This window comes from Gouania willdenowi, chromosome 19 (assembly GCF_900634775.1).
Source record: "Gouania willdenowi chromosome 19, fGouWil2.1, whole genome shotgun sequence".
NCBI lineage: Eukaryota > Metazoa > Chordata > Actinopteri > Blenniiformes > Gobiesocidae > Gouania > Gouania willdenowi.
Window position 1 is genome coordinate 1636556 of NC_041062.1, and position 12209 is coordinate 1648764.

Consider the following 12209-nt stretch of genomic DNA (forward strand, 5'->3'; position numbering starts at 1 on the left):
TAAACATGGCAATAAAACAAAATATCGAGCAAACACAGGTTCAAGTGCTATAAAATGCTTTATTACAAAATGGTGAACAATGACTAAGCAAAATGATATTCAGACCCACAATTACCCAAAGTTGTGTTGAATAATTTTAAGGTCTTAAAAAAATTCTTCAGGGATTTGCATAGAAGATGATCTACTTTAACATTTGGAAATGAGTGTAACTTCAACAATCATGTACATCAACAAAGTCAAACGCTATGACATCTTGTAAAAATGATAGAAAATATATTTCGGTGAAAACGGCATCGATTCCCAAATAAAGATGAATTCACAAGGCACCGCAGTTTGTAAATCCCTCCATGTCCTCATATATCGTAAAGTTTGTCTTTAAGTTGCTACACTAACATGGTTATTTAGTCTTTTTTTTTATATTAGTGTCTTGAGGCAAATGTATGTGCTTTATGTCATTGATCCGCCCCTGGCTATTTAGGTCAAGTGTGCAATTAATCGTCAATGGACGAAGACAAAAGAAAAAGACCAAACTAACAGTGTGCAGTGTTGTCTAAAATAATAATAATAATAATAATAATAAACAGCAGGCAAGACAAGTGTATTCATCAAAGTCTTAGCTGTATTAGCTTTTTTGGAAAATTAATGCAATTTTTTTCCTAAATTTTGGATGGTTTGTGGTCTATTATGAAGCTTTATTTTGAGTATAATCTCAATGCAACGTGTAAAAATATAAACCTACTTTATGCCGCGTTTTGAAGGCTTTATCTGTCATTAACACAATATGCCTTTGTCTTTTCTTTTTTAATATAAACTGGTCTTTAACGCAATTTGTATTGTTTAAAATCCAATACTTTCAGTGATGATGATGAAACATCTTTGGCAGAGCACTGAACAATAGGAAAAATAAAGAAGGGGCCAAACAGAATAGTGTAAAATAAACAAACATATTACTGATGTGTTTATATTGCAGGTTAAAAAAAGATTGTACTTGTAACGACAGCTTAAGCTCGTGTGCTTGTCCTGGCAAAGACAGGAGAAAGAGGTTAAAACACTTTAAGGAAAATACTTAACTCTGATCATTTACATAAATAATCCAGGGATTTTTCAAAAACATATTTTACACACTTTAAAGGGAAAAAACATGATATTTTTCCCAGTAATATTTCCAACCTTAACCTGCACTGGCAGTCCCATTGCTTCCATTTTCTGAGAGCAGCTACTATTACAGACATGGGACTAAAATAGAGAATTGTTGCCTGAAATAGAACGAGAGACAACTGATAGCAAAGGTCTGATAAAGGAGAAATGTGTCCATTGGATGTTCTCCAGGACAGCGTGAAACGCTCTCTTACTGGTACCACGGGGTCTTTCTGACCCAGTGGAGGGTGAAACCTGCATCCGTTCGGATCTTAATGGAAGCTGCCTCGGCCTCTCGGACCGTCTCCTTCACAGACTGCATCAGGTTCTGAGCGTTGTGGACCAACATCTCAGTGGCCTACGGAAAAACAGAGACATTGATGAAAAACAATCAGTGCGCCCTTCGTTCTTTGGTGATTTCGTTTTAAAACCAAATCAAAATAACAAATATACGGTGTGGTTATTTTAGTTTTACTGACTTAAAACCTAAACAAAAAAAAAAAAAAAAAAAAAAAAAACGATTTTTTTTTTTTTAAATTAAATTCACCACATAGGGGGGCGGACTTTATTACTACTAGGAGCAATAAGTCACATTACTGATGAACTGGTGAATTGAAACGTTATTAATACATAAATAAATCAAAACAAGAAAAAGGATATTACGTAAAACATGCACATATGTGGTGTAATGAATCTACTGGTGCTCCTCTTTTCTTGTGATCAACCTTTGTGTGTGTTGACGGCTGCCGTTAGCGACCAACGGTATTTATATATAATATAAGTCTTTTTGCAAATGTGTCAAATGGTAGAAGTTCTAACGTCTATTGTTCCTCACAGTCGATAGTCAGTCACCAGTTTATCTGGATACGATTTGGACCATAACACCATCAAACAAAACTACAGCGTGAGCAGCTTTTTACTAAAACATCCACAGACTGAATAAAAACATGAGCAGGACCAGAAAACAGCTGAAATAAATTCTAAACAGTCCTATTGTGTGCGTAGACCTGGTCCAGGACCTGCTGAGGGAAACCTGGTGCAGTGGACTTTAGTTCTCACTCTAATTTCTCCGTAAATATCCAAATATCTCACAAACAGAACAAGTTAAAAAAATACAACAGAAAAACGCTGCTTGTCTAATTTTTGATGTTTCTGTATTTCTCTTTTGGTTTTAAATTTGTAAAACAAAATAACTACCTCATTTATTTGTTATTTTGATTAGATTTTCTAACAGACTTACCAAAGAATAAAGGGTACGCAGATTAAAAACACTGGAGAATTGTTAGTTGATGGATGTTTGAAGATGCAGCTTACCTGCTCCGACTCCTCCTCACTGATGTTGGTACGACCCAACATGGTGGCTTTAACAGTGGAGAGGATTTTCAGCTGCGTGCTAATGGTGGGAATGCGCTCACACACCTAAGACAGAGTTTAAAATGTGTTTTAAAACATAAGTAAATGTACCCAGGGTTCCTACAGCTTTAGTCAAATTAAATTCAAGACTTTTTATTGACATTTGAAACTGAATTTAAAACCAACTTCACAGTAAACATAATTGGGGGGGGGGGTTAAACCGCCACATTAATTACATACAGTATGGTTAGAGTCATTTGTTTTCCAGTGTCTAGTGCAGATGTGGAACCTGTGTCCACCCAAAATAAACACACAAAAATACACAAAATGACTGTAAAATACACAATAAAACAGACTAAAATAATCCGAATCACTCCAAAAACACAAGATGACTAAAAAAATAGCAGAAATCTATAAAAACAACAAAAATCCAAAAAATAAAAACCATTAACAAAAATCTTTCAATTAAATTTGTTATTTATACATAGAAAAAAAGAAAAGGTTACTATTTATTTTGAAATGTGAGACTAATTACAATCCTAAAATCATACTTATAAGTTCAAATTTAGGACTTTTTACACATTGATTTAAGACATTTTAATGACAATTAAGGCCTTATTTTTAAGACTTTTTAAGGATCCGTGAGAACCCTGGTACCTCAACACTAGGGTGGTTCATAATATAATGGTATCAATATTTTTTTTTTCCAGATCATATTTTGTCGTGTTCCTATTGATACAATGAACATCTGTACCAAAAACTGGGCCAATATAACATCTTTCAAATTGTTATTGCTCAAACAAAGAATGAGTAACTTTCATAGATATCAGAAACTCCAACGATATAAAGGCAACTATGGTCATTAATAGTTTCTCATTGTATTGATAGTAAATGAGTAAAAACATTACAACAGTTCAAACACTTTTTTCACAGTGATTTTTCAGAACTTTTCCAAAATATTTCACCAAATTCAGAATCACAATAATTTACCAAGATATGGATTATTTCCATCACATTTTCAAGGTTTCCAGTGCAGAGAATATTAAACGGAGAGTCAGTTTAAGTTTTTGAAACAAAAACAAAAAAATCCTAAAATTAAAAAAAAATTATTTTCCTGTCAGAATCTCATCAAAGCACTCATGACTTTTCCTGCAGAAGTCTCTCAATTTGTAAATGTGTGTGTGGAGATACCACCAGGGGGCGCAAACGCCAATAATATTTACCACTGCTGCTGTTTCATACGTACCTGTAATGAAGCTCTATCATAGATCATATATAATAGTAGAGGTTTAATCAGGTTATGTTCTTTAAAAGTCCTTCTAGAGCAGCAGGAGATCATTAAACACTAGCGTTTGTGAGACACGTTCGTCACTATTTTGCTCAAAAGAGACAGTTTGGCTGTTGTGACACAGTCTGTCACCAGACTAAATGGTGATTCTGGTCGAACGGGCACTCACGGTGGCTGCTGGGTGTGAAAGTTGTTGTGGCGTACATAAAGTGGACAGATCGACATCTTTAGTCAGATTGGTTAAATATGCGGAAATGTTGCGATGATTAGACAGAATTGCAGGGCCGTGCAGAATTTGCACATCAATAGCTGCGATCGCCACATCGTAAATTCCTGGAGGGTCTAATTAATTAAGTGCTGCAATGTCATGTTACCGTGTTTAATTCTAAGATTAATTCACTGAAATGTGAGATCTTGTGATTCCCGCATAATGATGCTCCCGGTTTGCAGCACTTTCACTTTGAGATAATGCTTAAACATCTTTGGGGTTTAATATATTTTAAACATTAAAAAAAAAGCTATATTTCCAAAACAAATACATTCATCCATGACTTTTCAAGACTGGAATTTCATGTTATTTCCTAAAAATAAAAAACACAAACATGTGTAAATGTGCAGCGATTGACTCCATTTTAGTTACAGATGCAAACGACGTCAATGTGAACGAGGCTAAAAATTGGTGAAAATGAATGTCGTGAATCAACACAAACAATAATCCGTGTGACTGTGCTGACCTGCAGCAGGTTGGTCCGGATGCGTTTGTCAGTGCACTGCTTGGCCACTTCCTTCGCGAGCCGTGTGACTTCATCGGAAGCCTTGGCGATGTCCTTGGCACATTGGATGAGAGCGCGTTTGTTACCGCTGCCTCCACGCACCAAACGGGACATTTCTGCCATGAGCAGCGCCATGCGTTTGGCAGCACCGATGATGTCATTACCCTGAAAGAACAAAGAAAACAGGTTCCCTCACATTAAGGTTGGCACCAGTTAAAACCTATTGTAGCAAGTAAATATCGATAAATATAATATGTATTACGATAAATAGGACAAATGCTTACCTAAGGTAATTTATTAAAATATCTTATCAGAGTTTCTGTACAATGTTTAAGCAACTTTTTATTATTATTATTATTATTATTATTATTATTATTACGTCTAATTCTGCATCATCTGCCTTATGCACTTTAGCTGCAATGGTCACTTTATTTCTGGTCTGTCCTCAGCTCTATGTCATTATATTTTAGTGTTTGTATTTTATTGTACTGTCCATGCTGTCTGATTTTGGAGTTGTCCTGTTTTGAACTGAAATTTCTGTTGTACAGAACAACTAAAGATGGAAACTAGCCTGTGGCTACAATCTGTCACATTTACATATTCATGTTCATTAATGTGCATTGTCTCTTGTCACAAATAAATAAATAAATATGGTTTAATAACAGAAAGCTAATGGAATCGTTTTCAGTCTTTTTCTGACTTACTTTGCTTGACCATTTGCGAGCTTCGTCGTGAAGCTGCCTGGCCGCCACCATCATGGGCTCGTTGACCATGTCACCAGCCTTCTGCTCGGGGAACTCCTCATCTTTCTCCTCTGGAGGTGGAGGCCTGGGGGGAGGCACCTCGCCCTCAGGCAGAGGAGGTTTGGGAGGTGCTGCCTCGTCATTAAGCTAGATAGATAAAGATGACACATCCAGTATAAATACTATATACATATAAACACTAAAGTGAGTTTATTCCAGGACTTACATTGAGCTGATCCAATTCAGGAGGAGGTGGTGGAAAGTCTGGCTCCTGAGGCTGGAACGCCTCCCTGACCTTTGCCACAGCACTGAGAATCTTATAGCCTGAGTCCAGGAATCCTTTCTGAAGGCCTGGTAATAAAAACAAAAGCACATATAAAACCAGCATTAGCCTCATTAAGACATAAAAGCAGGTCCTTTAAAAGCCATCAACATTGACTTACTTGGATCTTGGATATTTCCTGCTACGGCCTTGGCACCCATCACCATGGGAGAAATAGTTTGACTCAGCTCATCTGACGCAGCCTTCACTACTTCCCTGAATCTGGGATCTTCAGAGTTCTCCACCTCTCGTTTTGCTACCAGGAGAATTCGATTTGCTCTGCGAGCAATGCTCGTAGCGCCGGCTACAAGCATCTGGGGCTGGTGATTGGTCATTGCCACGCGGCATTTGTCCAGGTCCTTCTTTATGGCTTCCTCAGAGGCATCCAGTAGAGATTTAGTATCGATGGCCTCGTCCACCAAACCTAACCATGAGAACAACAGACGTTATAGTACACCCAAACAATCCACAGTCCCCCCAGACTGAATTTAACATGAAGCCATGTACACCCTACCACTGCACACTTAAAAAACATAACAATTTAATGCTGCGTTTTTCAACTTTGGGGTCGTGGCCCCATTTGCGGTCAAATGGAATTCAAATGAGGTCCCCTGAAATCAATTAAAAATGTAAAAATACATTTTTAAAATGTTTTAATTATTTTTCCAGTTATAACACCACACACAAAACAATCTTAAACAACTATTATATACTTTCACTTTCTGAAACATAAATCTAGTTCAAATTAAATGCAGTATAAAAATATAACGTCCCAAAAAGGTTGGGAACCACTGACGTAATGTCACATACAGTGAAATTTGTCTCTGAATTTTAGCTATCCTTTTGAGGAACAATATATAATAATAAAAATGTAAAAAATCATAATCTGTAACCATGGCAGTTAGCTAATGTGTCATTTGTGGCAATGCATGGAGGCTCCTGACTGCTGGTCCATTTACAGTATATTCTAGTTTCCATTTAAATGTTTTATTCATGTACCCCCTATGACAATTGGCGTACCCCACTTTTGGAACCTGGGCTAGAGTTCCCTTGTGATCAGACCCGTTAGGAAACCTCACCTGTCATTTTCTCCACATTATCAATCCATTGATTCTTCATGGTTTCAAAATGTTCATATGCAGCCTGGTTGCCAGGATTCCTCAGCAGAATACGAGCAGCAGATACAACCTAAGCATCCCCAAAAAAAGGTGATTCATTCTCATTAATGAGGTGCTAAACACTTGGCGCAACCGACGAGAAACATTCAAGCTTCTCCGATGGTGAAGCAGCGTGGCAGCCAGAGACAAAAGCACAAACGCAAACACACAACCGTGACATACTTGTGGCGTTAAGTCTCTTGTTGACTTGACGGCGGCCTGGATTCCCTCCACCGTGCTCTTGTTAGCGGTGCCAACAGCGGCAGCTTTCTCTGCCGTGGTGCCAAGCTTATTGGCGTGGTTCTCGAAATTGGCAGCTCTATCCTCAAAGACCTGCACAAGATGAAATAAAACTATTACCATCCTCTAGGATTTGCTGGAGAGAAAAGCAGAGGCCACACGCAGAGGAAGGAGAGGATGCGACTCGCCTCATCTCTGTTGGGGGCGTCAAGTGGGGCAGTGGCAGCCACTGCCAGTAACTTGATGGGGGTGGTGGTGTCGCTGAAGATATCGGACACTTCCTGAGTCATCGCTTCTTGCATTTTTCCTTTCAAATCCTGATTGGAGGACAAACAGAGGTTGAGTCTTTCAGCAAATATGTAACGGAACAGTTCATTTTCCCAACAAAACAAACAAATGATCAAAAACTTTTAATCACATTTGAGTTTTTAATGCAACTGCATTTGGTACACATTCACACCCATACATTAAGTATATATTCAATCGTCAATATTGATTATAAAAGCACTTATCGTCAAAAGATCGAGTACGAGTACGTTTGATGGACATTTGGTGCAAAATATATTCAGTGACACTTTACTTGAAGTTTTATACATAAGGCTGACATTATATACTTTTAACTGGCACAAGGACATTTGAGCACTGGCTGCTAGTTCATTTCAGGTTTGATTTTAAACTCCTTTTATTTGTTTTTAAATCATTGCATGTCCTTGTACCGAAATGCCTGGCAGACCCTCTTCACCCCTATGTCCCTGCTCGGGCCCTTAGATCAGCTGACCAGCGACTGCTAAGGGTGCCAGATGGCAGAGAAAAGCTCAGAAGCGACCAAGCTTTTGCAGTTGTGGGTCCAAAGTTGTGGAAGCTCTGCCACTTTATATCAGAGAGAAACTTCAAGTAAAGTGTTTCCATATATTCACATCTAACGTGCTGACACTTCACTGTCAATCACACCAGTCTGCACTCCCACTGCATTCAAATGGATGAGAAAAATATCATTGAAATGAGAGAACGAGTGTTTATCCACCCAGACCAACCAGCAGAGGGAGTAGTACCTCAGTGCTGTCCTGTCACAGGGACTAGAGCAGGGGTGTCCAATTCCGGTCCTCGAGGGCCACTATCCAGCATGTTTTAGATGTTTCCCTCTTCCAACACACCTGATTCAAATGACCAACTCCTCATCCAGCTCTGGAGAAGCCTGATAATGATCCTAATCATTTGAATCAGGTGTGTTGGAAGAGGGAAACATCTAAAACATGCTGGATAGTGGCCCTCGAGGACCGGAATTGGACACCCCTGGACTAGAGTAAAGTAACTGAGGAGTAATATGTGTGAGTCTCTTACTTTCAAGGCCTCCTGGAGTTGGTGAGCCACAGCACGTGCCTGAGGGGAGTCCCCTTCGCCTCGAGCTGCCAGGTCGGCCAGCTGAGCCATGAGCTGCTCCACCTGCTCACACTTACCCAGCAGCTCCTGCCTGTAGGGGCCCGGCAGAGCGTTGGCCAGCCGTCGACCTTCTGCCACCAAACCACGGATGGCTGCCTGGCCTGAGAGCACAGAGTGATTTTAACCCATACTGCCAAGCAGATTTCACATTGCTAGATAGGAGGAAAAGTCAATGAATCTCTTTAAAGTTTGTCCTTAAAACTTAATTAATTTATTATGTGGTGCAAAGTTCTCCACCAGCTCTGATGTAAACCTACCAACCAACGAACAATAAGGGTGCAACGATTAGTCGACAAAAATCATCACAGAATTTTTATCGATTGCTGTTATCGAATAAGGCGGTGACGCCGCCTAAGCTAACCCACTGAAACATAGACTGGGCTAAGAGCTAAAGCTAATGACTTCATTAAAAAGTTTATATTAAAGAGTAAAAAGATGATTAGATATTTTTGGCTTTAATGTGCCTTGAGGAAACCCACATGTAGCTATTGTAGCTTTTTTTAATGTGTAAATGTTATTAATCAATCAGATTCTAGTGATGATGTATTCAATTTAATGTGTGTTTGTAAGGAACCTGTTTACACTTTAAGTTAGAATAAATAGTTTTATTTATTGTTTATTTATATTTTTTGTAATTGTTATCATTACTGTGATAAATACCAGAAATTATTGGGATACATTTTTAGTCTATATCATCCCTAGTATGGGAGCATTTCAACTTTGACACAATTAAAAAAAAACGTACCTGCTTCAAGCCAAATGTAAAAGATTCTAGCAAAATAGAGCAAATAATTGTACGATTTATCATCCCATGAGTTGATTAATTGTTTCAATAATCAAAGAGGACTCGACTATTAAAATAGTCGTTAGTTGCAGCCCTAGTGAACAACACATCTGGGCTGAGGAATCTCTGTGGAATGTTGCACACACTACACACCATGACTTATCCACTACGTTTGGTCTGGGACTTGGAATGTGGAATGAGTGAGTGAGACTCATTTTTGGATCGTGATCACAATTTTCCGACGACCCCAAAAACATTTTTTTTCTAGAGTTTATTACAGTGTTACAAATGCAAAAAAAAAAGAAGATTTTAATCAGTAATATTCTATTTTTAATCAATTGCTAGACATTGCAATTGCTAGACATAAGGCAGCCACACTCACCCACGCCGTTGTCATCCATGGTGGGATTGTCGATCCAGCGTTGTGCCTGTTCGATCTTGCCTTCCAAGTGCACGGCTGCCTTGGCCGGCCTGCTGTTGGCCACGGCTTTGTTGGTCTTGGACTGCAGGTTCTGCAGAGCGGTTGCGATCTGTTTAGCCAAAGCTCTGGCCTCGGGAGTGTCGCCTTTGCCCCTATTAGGAGTTTTAAAACATCAATTATATTCATTGATCTAAAAAATGCTTTTAGGGTTTTTTTTATTCATTTAAAAAAGGAAAAAATAAGCGATGTTTAACCTCAGAAAACTTGTGAAATGTGTATTTCTGAATTCTGAACTATTGACCCCAGATGTTCACATCTTAGTGTGCAGACATCACCATGTGTCACACACTAAATTAAAACGTATAATTAAAACCTAAACAGAAGCCATTCAACCTATGGCTTTAACTCAACCAATAATACTACTGTAATTTCCGAACTATAAGCCGCAACTTTCTTCCCATGCTTTGAACCCTGCGGCTAATTTGTAGATTTTTCCGGTTTTCAAACTTCATGCCACCAAAAAATTGAGCTCCGCCACATTACATTAAATTGTTCACAGTCCCACTGAATCATTCTGATCAGTCATTTTGTCAATGATGCAGACACGCTCAACATGGCAACGACACTGAAAAATGTTGTGGTAGTGTGTATAAAGTAATAAAGTAAAAGGCAACCAATATATCAATAATCGCAGTATCGTCATATCGTGAGATAATCGTTATCGTGAGCTTTGTATCATATCGTGAGGTACCCAGAGGCTCCCACCCCTAGTGACGAGTATTTTAACTTTACAGTTTGACCAACATCCCATCTGTTATCATTGAGGAGGCGGGGCTTATGACCTATACTGCAGCCAGTCAGTAGGGGGAGCTATAAAAATAAAAGCTTCACTCCACCAGGGACTTTGTCCAGTCCATTCTTTTCACAGTCTATGTTATGATGCAGCCTTTGTGTGGATTTACAACGGTGTGCTTTAGAGTCCGTAAATTACGGTAATTTAGGGTTGGTAGTAAATAACTCACTGTCTTCTGAGATCCGACAGCTTGGCAGTCATGGCAGCAATCTCTCCAATAGAGCGTAAAATGTCATCTCTCTCTTTGGGATCCTCGCACATGTCTGCAATTTTTTTAGCTTCAGTAAGCAGGGCCTTGATGTTCTCTTCTCCCTCTGGGCCACCGTTGGGATCTGCCAGCCAGTTCTGTGAAGAAGAAAAAAAACACCATTAGACTTGTATCCAAGATATAGATTCACCTTTTACCTGAGCAGCCCTGACTCACCTGCGCCGCATCAATCCTTTTAGCGATAACCTGTTTGGAGTTGGTCATGGCTTCCAGTTTACGAGCTGCATTTCCCACCTTGCCAGTGAGCACGTCGAGCCCATGGGAGACCTGCTGTGCCTTCTGCATGGCAGCAGGGGAGGCTCCTTGACCTCTGGAGACAGTGGACAAAAAAAACACATGTGGATGCCTTCAACAACAGTCATTGATGATGCCTTTAAAGGCCACATGTAGGTCTGACATTTGGAAATCCAGGACAAGGTTTAGAGGTACTTCTCAATATTCAGGATGAGTAACAGATTGCAGAGTAATTAAAGAGAAATACAGAGAAAATCTGATGACAGAAATGAAAACAACATGCTATCTTGCTGTACCTGGTCCTCATTTCTGACACCTGGTCAGTCATCTGGGCCAAGGTCCTGGCTGTGCCCAGAATATCTCGTCGTTCCTTCCCTGCACACAGCTCACCCACCTTCCCAGCTTCATCAAGGATCTGCCGGATGGCCTGCTCGCCTGCATCCCCTGTAACTCAGTCACAGCACCGAGGTCAGTAAACTCAATATGTTCGTCCTTCAATTAAAATCAAGCAAGATTTTGGGTCACTCAGAATTGATTAAGTCGCGTTACATTGTTTTTGAATGTAATCTAGTCGCTACAGTCGCTGAAGTCCTTAATGTTCCAGCCTTTTCTTTATACGCTGACTTTTTTTCAATTCGTTGCCCTCTGAACATTTTTAATTGTTGGGTAAAATTGTATTTTTTCTTTTCAGAATGTACCATTATTCTTGTTGAAAGCTTGTAATAATCGTGATTACAATATTAATCCAAATAATTGCGATCATCATTTTGGCCGTAATCATGCAGCCCTCTGTCCAGGGCATCTGCTGAGGAGCAGAAAAGGTTCATTACCTGGTAGAGCATTTGGATCCCTCAGCCAGTTCTTGGCCTGAGCCATTTTGGAATCGATGAGTCCCAGAGCTCTCTTCATAGCCTCCGTGTCCTTTGGATTTCACAGAAAGGAATAGATTTAAAACAAACAAAAAAACAAATGGCTCAAACTTTGCACATCAATGTCCTTGGAGAATAAAAGTGCATGTTGTAGAGTTCTATTTTATTTGGTAAGGAAAACATCCTCCTGCCACTGGAAACTCACTACACCACCTTAACGGCTATATTTCCTATTTAAATAAGTGTTTATATATACCATGGCTCAGGTGGTAGAGGGGGTTGTCTTCTCAGCAAAAAGTTGGGGGTTAGATCCCAGTCTTTACCTGT

The 12209-nt window shown here is 39.3% G+C and overlaps 1 protein-coding gene across 2 annotated transcripts in view; it reads right to left on the bottom strand.

The window, feature by feature from the left end:
* Positions 1 to 39: 39 nt before the first annotated feature.
* Positions 40 to 12209, bottom strand: part of vcla (vinculin a) — a 31517-nt gene continuing 19347 nt past the window's right edge. The window contains exons 7-21 of one of the 2 annotated variants that reach the window (XM_028475431.1): positions 11844 to 11937; positions 11310 to 11457; positions 10936 to 11089; positions 10681 to 10856; positions 9620 to 9810; positions 8355 to 8554; positions 7202 to 7330; positions 6957 to 7106; positions 6696 to 6804; positions 5738 to 6040; positions 5521 to 5645; positions 5256 to 5441; positions 4513 to 4716; positions 2452 to 2556; positions 40 to 1495 (exon numbers count right to left, since the gene is read on the bottom strand). In XM_028475431.1, coding sequence (XP_028331232.1) covers positions 1349 to 1495; positions 2452 to 2556; positions 4513 to 4716; positions 5256 to 5441; positions 5521 to 5645; positions 5738 to 6040; positions 6696 to 6804; positions 6957 to 7106; positions 7202 to 7330; positions 8355 to 8554; positions 9620 to 9810; positions 10681 to 10856; positions 10936 to 11089; positions 11310 to 11457; positions 11844 to 11937 — 2421 coding nt within the window. In that variant the 3' untranslated portion in view covers positions 40 to 1348. The remainder of the gene's footprint in view (positions 1496 to 2451; positions 2557 to 4512; positions 4717 to 5255; positions 5442 to 5520; positions 5646 to 5737; positions 6041 to 6695; positions 6805 to 6956; positions 7107 to 7201; positions 7331 to 8354; positions 8555 to 9619; positions 9811 to 10680; positions 10857 to 10935; positions 11090 to 11309; positions 11458 to 11843; positions 11938 to 12209) is intronic. The other variant, XM_028475432.1, reaches the window with a different exon arrangement.